At 32.1% G+C, this 18841-nt stretch overlaps 1 protein-coding gene across 1 annotated transcript in view; it reads left to right on the top strand.

Moving 5' to 3' along the window:
* The window catches only part of LOC141456486 (cardioacceleratory peptide receptor-like), a 200454-nt gene that overhangs the window by 156350 nt on the left and 25263 nt on the right, over positions 1–18841 (top strand). The window contains exon 3 of the mRNA XM_074132516.1: positions 7959–8062. Coding sequence (XP_073988617.1) covers positions 7959–8062 — 104 coding nt within the window. The remainder of the gene's footprint in view (positions 1–7958; positions 8063–18841) is intronic.

The raw sequence follows: 18841 nt of genomic DNA, 5'->3' as shown, positions 1-18841 counted from the left end.
GTGGTGTTAAACAAATGAAACAAAAGTCTTTATTTAAAAAATAAAATGGAGAACTTTACTTAGCTGAGCCAATATTCTAATTTTATTGATATGAATTTTGTTACTAAGGTAACTTTTGGAGGTTCCGAAGGAGCGCCATATCCCTGTAAAAAATATTGAAACTACTATTAATGGCAGAATCAATGTCTTTAGAAATCAAATGGTTTAAATATTTGTGTACTAAACTATTATAATTTTCTTAGATAAGATAGGGGTCTTGGGCAATCCAAATTTCTTCTGAACCGATGATGGAAAGATATTTTCTTAACTCCAGCACCCAATTAAAGGGCAACTTAAATGTGTCGGCGAGTTCAGCAAGGCGATACATATCTTTGGTAAGGATATTTGCTAATACGCCATTCTTAATTGTGAAATTAGTTTAATTTTAACAAAATTATACAGATATTGTTCTTTAATTCCAATACTACTGATATTGCGGAAGTATAAATTGTATGAAGAACTAAATCAATATCTTTACTTAACGTTATAATAATTGTGCAGCTCAGAGTGTAAAATGGGGAAGAGGATGTTTTGAACCTGGTTATCCCCAACTGTTAAAAAAAAAGGAATTAATATAAACGTAATTTTGCATTTTACATGTAATTTACATCTTTACGACTACTTTGATGCAGAATTATGTAACCCACATATGAAACCACAATGTCATCTCCTATCCACTGTTAAAAATTCCAACCTACGCTGCTGGTTTATATTATATGCTACATAAAAACAAATAATTCCATTTTTCTTAGAACTGGAGTTTTTTAAATAAAACATGTACCATGGCACGATTACATTTTTGTCATTTTTTAAATTTTTTGGGAGTCAACTCAATCTTGCATGTGCCGATGATAGAATTTATATAAAGGGTAACTCATATAAAGTAGAATAAATAAGTACTGGCAAAAGCAGAAAACTTATAATATTGAAATAAGTTATTTTACCTGATCAATAGACTTCACTGATTGATTGGATTAGTTTACTCCCACGAGGAACATCTTGCTACTTCACACTTCGCGTAATTCCAATAGAGGCTACACTGTGATTATATGTGCCTAGCAAAGGAGTTCAAATGTTTTCCAATGTATAGAGGAAATTAATCTAAGTACACTGGTTCTTGCTTCCACCAACAGACGCTGAGAAGTGTTGCAGTTAGAATACTTTTAAAGACTTCTATAATAATCATACAAGTAACCCACCTTACTAGCGTCTTTTGTCGATCCCCAAAATTTGGTTTCGTTAATATAATGGGAACAACTAGTGTAGTGCACTGCTCCATCTTAGTTCCAGTACCGCAAGTTTTCCCACATGCTCTAGTTAGACTACCGAGAGCCTGTTTAGCTTATTGGGTATATCTAGTTTTGTGTTCGTTCCAGATGACTTTAAAATACTTATTCCAAGGTGTTACTTATAGATACTTATTCCAAGGTGTTACTTATAAATACTTATTCCAAGGTGTTACTTATAAATACTTATTCCAAGGTGTTACTTATAAATACTTATTCCTAGGTGTTACTTATAAATACTTATTCCAAGGTGTTACTTATAAATACTTATTCCAAGGTGTTACTTATAAATACTTATTCCAAGGTGTTACTTATAAATACTTATTCCAAGGTGTTACTTATAGATACTTATTCCAAGGTGTTACTTATAGATACTTATTCCAAGGTGTTACTTATAAATACTTATTCCAAGGTGTTACTTATAAATACTTATTCCAAGGTGTTACTCATAAATACTTATCCCAAGGTGTTACTTATAAATACTTATTCCAAGGTGTTTATTTTTGTTTGTTTACTTTACACTTAAGTTTTGCCGAATTACTTCAGGTGCTGCACGATCTTCTTCCTTCGGTAAAGCGGATCGAATTGTTAATAAAGGTTAACTTGTAATTTGATTCTTCTGCATAGTTCTTTACTATATCCAATGCGTTTTGTTTGAAACTCCACATAAAGGTTTTAATACCTTTCACTGATTACCATAGAAATATTATTTACATAACCCTTGACTGAATATCCTGGCAGATCCTAGGGTGATTAATATGTCATTTACTACCATTCACTATAATAACAGGGATGGCATCATCTCCCCGAGAACATACTACAGCGGCTGTCATGGTTAGCGAAAATTCAAATTGATGAGCTAATAATAATGTTGAGTACTTCTCATAGGTTCCCCATGCCTTTTTACTTATTTAATTTTTTTTATTACAACGAATTTTCGTTTTGTTTTTTTAAATTTTATTTAATTTAATGGGCTTCAATAGAATTTATTAGCAAAATAAAAATTAATAAGTGCAGAGCTAATCTAAGTAAACGATACTTATATTATTTTTCAAAACGATAACTAGGTGGTGTCTAAGACAAAAAGAAATAGAGGTTAAATAGATAAAAAGAAATAGATTAGATTAACATAAATTAACTTTCGAAGTTACATTATTAATGAATGTTGTTAAGTTCATTGGTAAAGTTTAATCTATTGGGAGTTAACAATCGTCTCACTTACAAGTAATTAAACATGTACTTTAACATTTAATTTCCTGTTGGCAAATAACTGATGAACCTACCTAAGTAAACTGAAAACTATTGTTCTTTAACATACCTTCTGCTATTTAGAACTGTTGCTACGCTAAGAGAAGTGTAACTGTTTACATTGAGAGCTTCTACGAGTAGTTTAAAATATTCATCGGTCCATTTAACACTTGGCCTTTGAAATGGATTTTTGTTTTTTTTTCAACAGCTTACACCACCTTGTATATAGGGATCAAGTAAACTAGCAACTAGACATCCACATCAAATGTTTAGATGTTCCAATTTGAAGTGGCCATTCTACTCCTAATAGGAAGCAAAGTTCATGCAATCTATGGCCCAACACTCCGTCAGTAAATAGCAAATCTAATTTTAAATGCATCACAATTTTTTTCTCTTCTCCTCTTTAAAATTGACTTAATTTTATCAGTAGTAAGAACTTCATCTATGGTTATTGGCATTCAGAGCTTTCTTTCAGTTTTTTTCTCGTTACATCTAACACTGTCCATCACCGGACAGTGAGCTGTAAGAAGCTCCTAGGAAGAGAAAATCTGAGGGCCAGCAGCTGAATTCTAACCCGGGATCTCCGAGTAGGAATCCAGTAAACTCTTACATTATAAGCTAATATTTATCTATTTCTTTCTTTTGTAAAGAAAGTTAAATAAGAATTGAAGTATTAGTGTCCTGAAACATAGGATTCAGGACTACTGTCCCGAGTTCGTGTCCAACTAATAAACTAGTTTATATATATCAGCCAAAACATTTAAGAGTTGTCTGTAAAGATTGAAATTTATCTAGAGTTTGATGGTACTTTGAGAATACTCCAGGCGCCAATGCTAACTACATTTTTTTTTTATATATATCCATGTGAAAGTACATTTATGAATGATTCTTTAGATTCCTTTAATTGGCATTTCTGCGGCTAAAATTTTAATCAACTTATTGAAGTGTTGACAAATGAATTATACGACCGGTTTTGTTACAAATGAGGTATACGAGGTTTGGCTATTAAATAACGAGACTATTGCTATAAAACATTTTATTTTAAATTTATATATATTTATTTATTATCACCTTCAATATGCACCCCACCCCTATCCCTACAACGCTCCATGCGAATTTACCATTGTTCGAAACAGTGCTGGAAGTCTTTTTCTGTGAGCTCCTGCATGACGCGTGTCGCTTTTTCTTTCACAGCTTCAATGCACCGAAATCGTGTTCCTTTTAATGCAGATTTGACTTTGGGGAACAGATAAAAGTTACATGGGGCCAGGTCAGGCGAATAAGGCGGATGGCCTAAAACTACGATGTTGTACTTGGCTAGAAACGTCTTGACAGACAATGCAGTGTGACCGGCGCGTTGTCTTGATGGAGAACCCGTGACTTTTTCTTTCACAAATCAGATCATTTTTTCCTTACTCTTTCACGGAGTTGAGCAAGCACCTCACGGTAGTAATATTGAGTAATTATAATAGATATTTTCATCCGTTTTGGACGTGGACGGTCATCATCTCCGATGTCTTCTCGGCCATCTTGGAAACGCTTGAACCACTCAAAAACTTGCACACGTAATTAACATTCATCGTCATAAACTTCTTTTAATAAAAGATAAGTTTTAGTAGCGGTTTTACCCAGTTTCATGTAAAATTTCACGACAATTCGTTGCTCTACTACATGTGTAGTATCATGTTTTCGGCAAAACGAAACTAACACCTCTTACACAAACGACGGTTCCAATCAGACAGATTTCTCTACAAACACGTGAGACACCACTTATGATCTTTGGTTTCTAGCTTAAGAAACTGTAACGTAATTTTGTAGAGATTGCTAGTTTAAGCTTTAATCTTACGGGAGGTTTGAACGTTAATTAATAACAAGGACTTTTTTTTTGTAATAAAACACATTTACTGTACATTTATTGTTTATTCTATTACTATAGTATTGGTCGTCAACTAGCCAGAAATTTTGAGGTAATATTAAGTAAATTGTAATAGCGTAGGTTTTGTACGATAGATTTAAAATACTTTAATAATAATAGATTTAATTATACTATTATTATACATATTATGTATAATAGATTTAATTATACTTTGGCGACCCAGCGAGACTGTCACTTTTCTGGCTCATTTAATGTAAAATTATTGAGTTTAATAAAATTCATCAATAAAATGTTTAGGAGAAAAACAGATTAGCATAGTTTGTTGCTGCTTGGAAGACTTGAGACTACGAAAGTACACTCACTTCATAAATGTATAATTTATATTCAAGTAACTATTTAAAATGCATAATAACTCTGGAATTTATTCATATTTTTTGTGGATAGCCTTTCCAGAAGTGTACTTTATGCAAGTTGCTAGGTGGCACTAATTCTTAAATATTTATAAAAATTTGATCACTTCAATGGGCGTTACCTCCAAGATTCTAAGTACCATACTCGCTGACTGGCTCTCGTTTCAGAATATTATCTTGGATTTATTCAATATAATTTACCTAAACTGCATAAAAATATTTCAATATCCATGAAGTATAATGTTGATTAAGTACTACTCCAATGACTGTACTAAATCTATAAATATCTTTTAATACTCGCCCCATATGAAGAAGTTGTCGAGCTTAAGGAAATTTGACGTCCCTGTAGATCCCAATCTAACAACACGCACAACATTCAAAACTAGAAACCTACTCTACGCACTTAGGATCCTGCAGGAGTAATTGTTGAATGTGTGGGTGCAACTATTTGAATTTAACGAACCCACAGGCAAACTCTAACTAGTTCACCGCTATACCCATCCATTCTCATTTATAAATAATACGCTACCTATGGCGACTGTCTATGTCAAACATTAATACTTTACCTATGGAGACATGATAGATCACTTTTAGGTCGCAGTGGATTTGACCATTATTCAGCTACTACAAAACATTCTCCAATTCCAATAAATCTTTAAACTTTCAAAATTCATAAAACAAATTTTGCAATGTATTAAAATTGAAAATGTAATAACAAAGTCTGCATGTAGTTTTGCTAACTTTGTGATTTCATTTTATATCACTAAATAACTAAAATTCAACATATATAAAATTTATATATCTTACAAATATGATGGTATATAAATATATATGCTGGTATATGTATCAGTATTGATTTTAACAAGTTATTTCTTTGTACATACTTGTTGAGAACTCGGGGAACTTGGTTTATTGAACTATAGAAATAAATCACGACGCTTGCCATATACAGCAGAATAACATTTCATTCAGTGATACTACACACCAAGTTATTACGGTCACTAACTCACCATTTTCATTTAATTCTTTCTTTACTTCCTTGTGTTTTTGATGAAATTTTCTTTTATATACCATATTTTCAGGACATTTTTACTTTTACCAAAACAACTATAACAAGTTCTATTTCAATTGATCCTTGCGAAGTAGTATAGTAAATCAATACAGTAAGTGAAATAATTGGGCAACTAGCCGAAAATGTAAATAAATGCATACAAGTTAAATTATTAATTCAGAAATAGATATTTATTTTATTATAAAAGTTAGTTGAAATACGGCATGACAATCATATTCCACACTCCCCCTCGTCGCCAACGTCGATGAAATAAGAGGGGATGTGTGGAGATAATCTTGCAGACCCAGGCTCCACCCTACCTTGTTAAGCAAGGTGTAGTGATTGGAAGCTATGGGTCTGCACGTGTCATCCCAGCTTGTGTAGTATAAGGAAACAAGAAGAACTATGATAGTGGGCGCTGATGACCGAGATGTCGATGCGCCGAAACACACACACAAAAAAACAAAATTGTACAACTAGTTCTGCTTTGACAAATTCGCAAAATGTTTTATTTTTTTCATTAGATATTCTTGATTCTCTCATTATGTCATTTTATTATTTACTGTGAAAAGTGAGGACTTTTATGGGAACTCTAGTTGGTTCCTAAATCCATGACGAGTTACTGCTGAATCATCTACCTGCGTTTGAGAAACGGAGTGTTTCCGAAGCAATAGAAGCTCTCTAAACGTAGTTTTATTGATCAACGAATGGTTTCTGATCGACACCTAATTTGGTAGTTGGACGTAAAGCCGCAGGGTAAAATAGGCATTTCTTTTTTATTATAGGCGTTATTTTTCAGAATTTTACTGATGGAAGATTATTTAGAGGGCTGTACACAGCAAGTCTCTTTCAAGACTTGAAATTTTAAAAAGTTGTAAAGGAGTTTCTCTGAAGTAATTTTTTAGATTGTTGCTTTAATAGTTACGACAAATGACATGGACCAGAATATCTCTGGGAGAGTCGCGTTTGGATGATTTCGCTATTACTACAATACTATTCATAGAAAGAAAAAGCGTTATAGTGTTTCTTGTGGAAATTTCATTGCAGAAGGCTATAAGTAAAATTGGATTTGTAGTGAATAAAGAAAAATCCGTCTCAGTTCTTCAAATGATGGCGGATTTGGTGATGGTGAAAATTTGGTGGTAAGATTCCTTGGCTTTGCTTTGCATAATGAGCTGATCTTTTCAGCTCATATTGAAAGCTTCTCAAAAAGCTGATCTTTTTGTAACTTAAGAAAGAGGTCAGACAGGAAGCATTGGTAATGGCTTTCTGACGCATCCTTTGGTATGAAATACTTTTTTGGGTTTCTTCTAGTGATGCATAAATGGTGCCAAATGCTGTAGAGCGATGATGGATATGCCCCACAGAGCCTGCTGCATATGAGGTTCCAGTTCTGTTGGTTTTTACAGTTTTCAGCTATGCATTCGGCAACAAACACCACAATTTCAAAGTGTTCCACATCCAGTACGATTTACCCAATTGATAAAAATCAGCACCAAATAGTTTCATTTAGACTTTTCAACAAATTACCACAGATGATTATGCAATTAGAAGATAACTTTTGAAAAAAAGTTGAAGAAATTATTTAATATCATTTAGCATAAAAGAATTATAGATTTATTTATAATAACTGAAAGTTAATTATTATATCTCTATTTGCTTTTATTTACTATTTACATTAATAAAGTGCAGCAGTTAGTTTCGGAGATGCTTTTTGAAAAGTTCGAAAAAAATTAATGAGCCTCACATTAATGTTGCTGCTGAGAAAAGAATTGTTGGATAGTAAGTCAGTTTTGAATTCGAAGCATCATCAGAAATTCAGGTTTTGATGTACCCAGTTAGAATTCTGTTTCGAGACCAAATTCGGCTGCGGATTCTAGAGATTTTATTAAAACTCCGTCCTGTACTTTTGGCTTTTTTCATTAATACAATTTCGGCCACTTTTAAGAAATTAGTCAGGGAATGTGTATTCTATAAACATCTTTATTACATTATTATTTCAGTTTTGAGTAGTACATTTTGTAAACAATGGTTACTTTTTTTTACAGATCTGTGTGTAGGTGTGCTCAGTGTGTTGACGGACATCATCTGGCGAAGTACGATAGCCTGGAATGCTGGGAATATTGCCTGCAAAGTCATCAGATTTTCTCAGGTAAGCATTTAAGAATATTGTTAAGTTGGAAGTCGGTTTAAAGATAACCACTTGAAGATTTCTATTTTTTTTTACTTAAAGTTCTAAGGCCATCAACTCTATCCCCGTTTAATAAAAGTCTTGTAGAAATTAGATATAATTTTTAAAAGGATTCTGTTTTACACATTTGAGTTGAATAAAAATATTTTTCGAATTAGTTTTGAGTACCCTGGTTATTGAGGAAAACTTCTTTAGAGATGGTTCCTATAAACACTTTTGGATATGTGTATTCTTTTGAAGGGAAATGTATTTTCCATATGCTCCGTGATGTGTAGTACACATTTTGTTTGGACAACTTACTGTGATCTGGTTTCTATATCTATTTTAAAGTTTAAATATACAAATTTATTTGAATGTGAAACATTTAAAAAGGTATAAAATATGTAGGGTGAAAAAACAACAATAGAATATGAATGCAACAATATCTGGAAATAAAAATATTCACGTCAAATTGAAATCAATCATTTTTATAAATTTGAAACTGAACATAAATTTGAAATTTCGCGTATAAATGCGACGAAAAGAGGTATTTCTGTGAAGCTGGTAAAAATTTGTCTCCAATTAAAATTCTGATTCCCTTATTTTGCTATTTCTGATTCCCGTAATAAAAACTGCGTCTTTACTACCGCCCTTTGACCATCTCAGTTTTGGCCGCTCCGCTAGCCTGTTTCCATGTAAACGTTCCCTTTCGGCCCTTCCAGCTTTTAGCGCCCATGGCCACTCTTTATCATATATCCCACACAGCGTAGCCCTGCTCAATCTTATTATTTTTACTACTTCTGGTTCTCTGAATAAATTCTCCAGCTCCTGGTTAGATCTCCTTCTCCAGATGTTGCTCTCACGAACTGTACCATATATTCTGCGAAGTAACAAGATCAACAAATCTTCTTCACCCTTTTTGAAGAGAGTACTGATCTCCGAGCCATATTAAAACAGAGCTTAATAGGATTTAATTCAGACTTTGTGCTTCTAGAAATAAGATACAGAACTTTGTAATTTTACTCTTATCATCCGCAGAAGCTAGTATTTGTTCTGGTCTATTAAATGTAGTGCCAGAGGTCTGGATCCCAGCATCTTGTACCACCTTATCGAGCGCCAAATAAAAAGAGCTCGAACGAATTCCCTTGAACTGGAATAAGTAACCGCACATCTTTCATCATCAACCCACTTCTTTGTGATATCTTCATTTCCAGCATGGTGTTGTATAGTTCTCGGTGGGTTATCCTGTTGTAAGCAGTTTCAAAGTCGTGAGTCTACACATTGTATTTCTTGGTCTTCTCTAGAAACGGGTGGTTGAGTAAATATTTAGTCCATGGTTGATTTTTTTCCCGTAGAAAATCCACACTTTCTAATCTCTTTATCTCGCACACCGCATACGGGAGAAGCTTCTTATACAGGAAGCTAGGAATATTATGTTCGCGCATAGCAGCGTTATACCTCAATTATAGTGGCATTTTATTGGACCTCCTTTTTTATGCAGCCGACATTCCAATGATTTGGTAACTTTTCTTTCCTTCAAAAATTGGAACATTAATTCTTGTACAAACTAACTCCTCTCCCATTCAATGTACAGCGTCGAGACCCCCAAAAGGCACATCTACATAAAATTCCGAATCGAATGACACCTCATTCATGAAAATCGGTTCTCGCGTTTAGGCGCTACGCAGTTTACAAAAAAGGTAACAACAACAAGAAGAAGAACAACAATCAGGACAATTCCTGAATCTTTTATAGAATAAAAGAAAAAAATTGTCAAAGTTGGGTGTTTTTCAACGTTATTCTTTTTCGTGCAGTTTTTGATGGTCAACCCTTATACAACTGCCCTACCGGACAGTTTTAATTTAGAGAGATAAATGCCTTCATGCTTAAATAACTCAGCCTATAATCATCTGGAGCCTTTTTCCTTTTAATTTTCCAATTGCTTTCTCAATAACTTCTTAATCAGATGGTTCTATCAAGTCATTAGCAATCATGCTAATAGCCTTTCCTTCTTGTTTTGAAGACCATCAAAGTATTGAACCCATCTTTCCGTTTCTAGGTTTCTCAGAAATAATCGATCCTTAACTATAACTCCAATCGCGTATACTTGGTTTAAGTGGTACATAAAACATAGGCTCTATTATTTTACTTTACTTCGTACTCACCTTTCAACAAAGAATAAGTTTACATTTATTACATGTTTTAAACATTATTATTTATTTATCTCAAGTTACTTCTTCCTTCTGCCTTCTTAATTAATGTTTTCCTCTTCAAACATAAAATATTTATATTGTAATAGTAGATGGTCTAATTAAAGTTTGAGTTAATAAAGTAACTTATAAAATATAGGAAATACACTATTTGTAATATACAGGAAAAGAAAATGATTACAAATACATGAGTTCCAAGAAAATTCCTAACTTAATCAAAAGAAGACTAATTTAATAGAAGTTTAGAGTCTGTTTTGGTATTTGTTTTTTCCTCTCATACTTTTTATTTCTGGGAGTTTGGGTGAGGAAGGACAGAAGTTCTGAACTTGTTTTTTGTATATTCTTTTTCTAGTTTTGGTGACATCTTTCTCTCTGAAAGTCTACTTTCTTATTGACTAGTGCAAAATATTAAATTATTAATAATTGGTATTTGTTTATTCAAGTCTCGACAATGATAAAATGTTATTAATAAATATGGCACTTCCTCAAAATGTGTATTTGATTCATTGGCATTATTTGTTTCATACATATTGTGAGGTGCTACGAAATTCATTAATTCAGTCTTTTTGGGCTGGGGTGAATGTGGATCGCTTGACTTCTCTCCTACCCCCATCTTCTATTCTCAATGAAACGCTCGAAACTCTGAAACCACAAGATTGTAAGTTGAAGGAGATAAATCTGAGTTTTTCGTTTTCGTTTAAGGTGCATTATCCGTTAAAGGCGGATAGATATCCCATAATTAGTTTACCCAGGCGATTGTGCGGCTGGTTTTAAGATGTGTCTAGATAGAAATTAGAACAGCGTTTCCCAACCTGTGGTACGCGTACCACTGGTGTAAGTTGCTGGTTGGTGGTACACGAAAAATATTCAGTAATGGCGGACATAAAAAAAAAAAAAAAATCATAGAAACGTTTTCTCCTATAATACATAAACATTATTTAAATTAATAATATTAAAAGGGAAGAGATTAGCTATAGGTTTGCATACTGGACTCCCACGCGGAGGTCCCAGGTTCGAGTCCAGCAGCTGACCCTTAGATTTTCTCTTCCTAGGAGCTTCTTACAGCTCACTGTCCGGTGATGGACAGTGTTGTCTGTAACGAGAGAACACTGTCCGGAGGCCGGCAGTACACTGGAAAAAGCTCCGGGCGCTAATAACCTCAGCTGTTGATGCACCAAAAAAAAAAAAAAATTAATAATAATAATATTAAACAGTAAAGTTGTTAATATGTAGAGTAATAAGGTTAGTCTGTCTTAAGATATACGAGAAAATATAATAGCACGTTTAACAGGATTAAAATTGTCTTTCATGGAGTATTTTCCAAAACCCGAAAACACAAATGATAATTGAATTTCAAATTCCTTCTATAAAGAAAATTTAGGAAAAGCTACATCATTATCGATAAAAGATAAAGAAAATTTAATAGAATTATCATGTGACAGAACTTAAATGATAACTATGTAAAAATCTGCTTAAAGAGGCTTGATTGTAATGAGTAAGCTCTATCCAAGCAACATTAAAATTAACTGGTACTTTCAGGTAGTTGAATGCTTAAAATAAATTAATTTAGAAGATTTGGGCACAAATATAATAATCCTAAGGAAGAACTTGGTAAATTAATTGATACTTCTGAAGATAAAAATATGTACGTAATTTTTAATTATTTAACTAAAAAAAGTTTTAAAACTAAGAGATCTTACAGTTTACAAAATTTATAAAGTAAACATGAACTTGAACACCTTTGTAACAGATACATTGTATCTCTGTATAAATAAACATAATAATAATAAAATAACACACTCGGAATAACAAATTTCATGAAATACAAAAATTTTTACGAAGTGATACACTTTAGCATGATGTACTACCAAATGGTACGCGAGCTAAAAAAGGTTGGGAAACGCTGAATTAGAAGAAAGAATTTTAAAAAAAAAATAGTTTAAGATAGATTCATGCTATTTATATATTTTTATTTTACTCTCGATTTAATAATATGTGTATATCCGATGATGATCTAGAGGTAGCTGGAAATTATTGTTGTTATTGGAACAAGCCATTCTGACTTATTAGGATGATTGTGGTAAGTACCAAGATTCACAGATATGGTTTTTTATGACTATAATTTCCTCTTGACCGCAAAAAAACAATAGCAGACAACGAATATATTTGGCTTGATAAAAATATTATTTAAAGATGTAATGAGGCAGTATAAAAGAAAAAAATTGTTAAATCTACTTAAGAAATACGTTACTTTACCTAGTAACTTCAATAAGTGAATTTTCCTGCGATCTGCCGGCTACAAGCCGAACTATAACCAAGTGATCTCTGGTTTACAATTTAACAATTTACTTGATTTTACTGTTTACTCCCTAAAGTTAGGTTTCTATTCCAGAGAAGAGAGTCGCTCCTACGTTTTATTGGGCCATCTTCTCGGGGTCATATCTTCTGTATGCGGTAGTTCTGTATTAGCTTTATTTGTTTCTACATTTTATCTTGGAACAAACTGAGTGGTTAGGTCTCTCTAATATTTATTGGATACCAGTCGGTTTTACTAGAAAGCAGTTTAATACCTGGAGTTGATCTTATGTTTCCTAATAGTTTATATACATAGTTAGAATATGAATGATCTTATTCAAATTACTAAAGTGCCTATTCGATACAACTGAATGCTGCAGGTAAGTTAATATTTAATCTGATCTAATTACTACTAATTACAATATTAATCTGTGCTAATTTCAATAGATATTGTAAATTTAATTATGAAAAAAGGCATTATAATTCTGAAAAATCAATGCTTGGGCCAAATTTTGAACATGGCAGGTACTGAAAGTTCTATTCAACTACTTTCCCTACTTTCAACATAAATTCATTTACAATTAATATGAAAACTGTACCATAGATTTGATGATTCCACAGACCAATAATGCCAAAATCTACCAATTAATTCTTTACTTGTGAAACCCAATTATGTTCTAATTGTAAAATGTTTCCTACTTTTGAGGTCTGTCATAGCAAATACGAGGGTATCTGGGTGATCTCTCAGCCAAAATTTAGCAAATCCTGCACACTATTTTTAAGAACAGTTATTAATTAATAGGCGAGATTTCAATCCTAACCAACTTGATTCTCTTAAGCATGAATATAACTCTTTCAAAAATCTAATCTGTGCCTTTTCTAATAGGTGTACGAGTATTCCTTAAGGACCAAACAGGTGCCCCATTTGATAAAACACTCTTTGTTAAACAATTTAAACCTTGTGTCTTAGATTTCCCATTTAGTAGACGCTAGAATATTAGATTACTATTTAAGAGGTGCCCATGACGCTATTAAATTTAGGTGGATTATTTAATGGATCCGATGTATCTCCCTGTTTACTAACTCATTTAAAACAAGATTATGACTAAAATTATACATTGCAAGTCACAGTATACCAATACAATTACTAAAATATATAATTTTTTCTTTTTTTAATTAGTTCACAGTTACCAAACTGTACGTCATGTTTTGAAAATGAAAACTTCTTTATATTATTGACAAAAAATATGTTTGTATTTATTTAGAAATTTTTCCTACAGCGAAAACTAAGAGCAAAGTAAAATTTTAAAACAAGTAATCTATATAAAGCTTTAAATAAATTACAAATAATTTCCTCGTTTGTGCTTACACGTCTGTGTCATTTAAGAAGGGTCTTGCCAGATTAAAATAGCAAATAAAACTCATGTAATCCTTTGGAATTTTTCGCTAAAGTTAATCGTTGAAGTAGCCCATTTCTGCTATTGCAGAGAAAGATTAGATGAAGGCTTTAATGTTACTAAACTTTTAATTAAAGAAAATATATCACTTCTTACTTAGTTATTCGCTGGCCACTGATAAAATAAAACTAAATCTTGTATGGCCGACTGAGTTTTTTTTTTCGTTAGTGTAATTGTAACAATATATGTAAGCATATGAAAGTAAAGGAAAATTTTGAACTTCATGCAAAAAATTTAATTTATATACTTCTAGGGAACATGCATAGTGAAAGATCTAGACGGAGGTACCGATCAGTATATAAAGATCGATCGGAGTGATTTGTTGTTATCTTGATTAGACTATAGTATTGACGGTAATAGAAAATTACGTTTTCTCAAGAGGAATAGCTTTTGCTGTCTGGAGGAGTGTGAAAGTGGATGTGTGGCCTTGTAGATTTGCTGAGAGAGCAGTAAGAAAGGGCAGGGAATTTTTTTAAAATGACGCATGAAGGTTGAAGTAATTAAGTAAAAACAATTAGGTTTTTTTAAACCTTTTTAATTTTCTCTATTAATTGGTGATGTATTACCACATTTGAAATGTCATTCATTTTTTGTGTTAGAGATCAGTTGATGTTCAAATTAGGGGACCATTATTTAAAAACAAAAGTAGAATTATTGCTTCACTTACTACCTAACTCTTATTATCCAAGACCTTTAATTTACTTTGGAAATGTCTGCAAAACCCATACATTCCAACCAGCAGAGTGTGGAACAAGCAACCCATGTACAATCTACAAAATAAATCATGGAAGATCTATATTTATTTTGCAAATTATATCATTCTAATGCCCATAAGCTCGTAAAAAAAAACATATATTTTTTATAGCTCTTCCTTCAGTATAGAGATTATATTGATTTTTCTAAAAGTATATAAATAATTTACATGCAGACGTACATATATAAATAAACAACTTTGACCTAAATACTAAATATTAAGAATGCCACGTGTACTCTTTAAGAATAGTGGTAAAGTCCCAAAAAACAATTTTATCGCCCATATATACAGAGATATGCATGTGTTCCGACTATCTAAAAAGTTCGTTTTTCAACTTCGCCTCTCCTGCACCAAGTGTATGGGCCAATGATAAATATGAGTTTGTTCCTTCCTTTTCCAGACCTAACTTTATCAAACCAAAAAACCCTTATGAAAAAAAAACTATCCAACTGCTTTTAAAGATTGGATGTTCCCTTATTTTTAATTTATTTACTATTATTATTATTATTTAATTTAAGGCGCGTCAACAACTGAGCGCCCATTGCTTTTTTCAATGCACTGCCGGCTCTGGATAGTGTTATCTCCTTACTGACTACACTATGTATCACCGCATAGTGAGCTGTAAAATGCTCCTTGGAAGAAAAAATCTTAAGGCCAGCAGCTGGATCCGAACCAGGAATCTCCGCGAGGGAATCCAGAGTACGCCAACCACTCAGCTAATTCCTTCCATCTACTTCTTAATAAAAATTTATTAAAGGTTATTTTATTTTATTAGTTACCGGGCCTTCAAAACGCAAATTTACGGGCAAAGCATTGAAAAAATCTTGGTGTAAATATGTTTTTTGGGGGGTTATTTCCATTACTGAGTTGGGTGTTCGCAAATTTATTCAAACTAACTTATTTATGAATTGAATCACAGTATAGAAAATCTATGGATACTTTCATTAAAGCTAATGGAGAAAAATTATTTAAGTATCAAGTATGGTTTGGTAATTTTAAACGGAAAAATGCAAAAAAGACCTCCAAGAACAACTAATTTTTTTAACGAGTAAGTGTGGCTCGGTTTTATATTATTCATTAATTTAATTGATTATTTTGAAGATGATTATCATCTGACCAAAAAATGATTATAATTTCATTAGTAACTGATGAACTTGAACCTCTCAATAGTTGTTTATCATCCTCTCTTTTCAAAATTGGGAAAAAAGGCAAAATATCGTAAAATTACCAAAAGAAAATGGAAACACTTCTTTTAAGTTTATAATTCATTTACCTGCAAGTGAAGATAAATAAGTTAAATTCTTAACTGTTATAATTAAGAGGGCAACAGTGTACAATGATAAACCTATAAATTTAGCTACAATTAAACAGCGGTGGTATGATAAATAGTTTGAGTAGCACGTGCTAAATAGTTTAATCAACTAAATTTATTTATAAAAACAAATAATATAGAGGATAATGTTTTATTCTTAAAATATACTACTTTTACTTACAATATAAACTTAAAAGAAGAAATATTATTTAGATTGTACCCAAAATTTGAGATGTAAAAAAAAATTAAGTGTTTTGGAAAATGGTTAGATGGACAGTGGGTAATATATCTGCTAAAACATTAGTAAAATCGCTTCAGAAAGGTTTATATAATCCAAATGTAGTATCGACGGGGATATCAAGTCCTTCTGTTAAAATTAATTTTTTGTGAAGACCTTTTTCTTTAGAAAAACTCCAAAAGATTCTGTAGTTTTCTAAAAAAAAAAAGGCTCTTTTATCAACTCTGTCGCTTTTTCTCTTTTTATAGGAGCACAGTTGAGATTTTAGGCTTTAGTAAGATTTCAGATTAAAAAAATAAATAAATAAATAAAAATAAAATGTGTAGGTATCCCTAAAGAAATGCAATACCCAAAATTCATTATTTATAAAAAAAATATTATTATAAGAGAAATTGTAACCTCATATTTTATTTTCACTTTCTAATTTTATCTATTCTCTCAAGTGCTCTGAATTTTAAGAAACACGCTAGCTAAGAAAATTGGCAGGCAACTGCAAGGGCTACATTCTGACTTTTTAATTAAATATACACTAACCAGCTGGAGTTCAGTAGATTTCATATTAAATTAGTTTTCATTTCGCACCTTTTCTCTGGAACTTTTCCAGTAATGAGGGTGGTTAAAATAGCATTAAGTTATTTCCACAGGCATAAAGTAGTAAGAAATACTTAGTTAAAAACTTAACTTTGTTAAAAAAAAAAAATAAAACTCTCCTTTGGGCAAGGCCAAATCTTTTAATTACAAGTCCTTCACATTAGATTGATTAAATTCTAATCAATACTTATAATTGCGAACTGTAAATATTAAAATTTAATGAAGCGTGAAAAGAATGAACTTTTAAATCCTGATCTGAACTAAGCTTAGTCAGAGCACACAAAGATCTGAAACTTATGATGGATCGTGAAACTTCCAGTCCGTTAAAGAAATCATTTATAAGACCTTGCCGGCCTGTCTATCATCATCTCCAGTGGGTTGTCCCCTCATCTGACATCATCTTTTATGGTGATTCGTAGTCATCACTGGAGTCACCATAATCCTCCCCCTTTCCAACAATTCTTCCCTCTATACTCTCGTTTTTATACATTATATCTGTTCAAATAAAATTCTATCTCCCAATTATTCATTCCAAATAGCAATATATAAGGAGATAGTTCATATTTTATAACTTTAAAGAGGTTATGTTTTCCAAACATATTATTTTAATGTTATCTTCGCTATTTATAGAAACGCTGCAAGAATGAGACATTCTTGTGAGTGAATTAGCATCTGTAATGTGTTTTATTTTAATTGTTATTATTTCATTCATTTATTTATTTTTAATCATTAAATTTTTGTAATGGTGAAAAAAAAAGAGAATTTTATAGGCTACTAGCGGTTAGATTAGAATGATGTTAAGAGCATGATTATTTTTGGATAGATTGAAGACTTAAATGATTGAGTGCTGTAGGAGTTGTAGTGATTAGTTGAATCTCAAAATAATTCTTCTCTCATACCACATAGTTTAGAATGACGATCAAGCAGATTAGAAAGAAGTTAGTACTACCAGATTAGTTCTTTGCTCAGTGTAGAGAATGGGTTGTTTATCTATCTGAAGCAGCGAATTCTTTCTTTCTTGTAAAGATTATAATTCCGTGGAGGAGGGTAGATTAGAGGGTGGCTCTTCTGAGTGTGAAGATTTAAAAAGGCTGACTTTTTTTCATTTCCATTTTATGAGTTATAAGAATTTACATGGATTTGAATGCTATCACAGGTCTTGGATTGATGGCCAAAACTAAGGTATCGTGTTCTAGGAAGAAGGCTTGTTCCAGGGTTTGGATGGGTTATCTGCGGTGTTGAAAATCAGCAAAAAATGTTTTCTTGGAATATAGTGATGAAGAAAGATCCCAAGCGTACCCAGAAGTGACGGAAATTGATATAGAAGCTGAGCATTAGGTAATATGAGAATGGAAGGATTCGTTTTAGTTTTCACAGCAAGCCTGGAATTATACTAATATTGGCCGAACGCTTGGACGATATGAAGGAGTACACACGGTTAATACTGCTTTCTCTTGAGGACAAAAGAATCAAAAACTCTGTTTTTAAAACAGAAGAATATCACCCACAATGTAAAGCTGAAAGCCAACTAAAACTACCAAGGCATACAAAATTATTACTTATTTTCCATAAAATTTAATTTGAAAAAACAAAACTTGTTTTTATCGATCTTGCTGGAACCCTAAATTTTAACATATTTATTAAAAATTTTCAAACCTTTTGGAAATCATAATTAAAAATAAAAAAATCTATTGTACTTTAGTTATTGAACGTTGATTTCTCATTGTGATGGATATTTCACCAAAGAAAATGGTTTGTACAACAGACACACAGTTAACTGGTTCGCATATGGCCATGTGGTCAAAGTACTTTCAATTGTGTTCTTTACAATTCTGTTGAAACAACAATACTGTTATGTTTGGCTGTACAATTCGAATTCGAAAATGTTGGTTGATTTCTTCCTC

Source organism: Rhodnius prolixus, unplaced genomic scaffold (assembly GCF_049639745.1).
Source record: "Rhodnius prolixus isolate KJV_2025 unplaced genomic scaffold, Rpr scaffold_4, whole genome shotgun sequence".
In the NCBI taxonomy this organism is placed as follows: domain Eukaryota; kingdom Metazoa; phylum Arthropoda; class Insecta; order Hemiptera; family Reduviidae; genus Rhodnius; species Rhodnius prolixus.
Note: the sequence above shows the minus strand (reverse complement) of the source record. Positions and strands in the feature narration are given on the sequence as shown.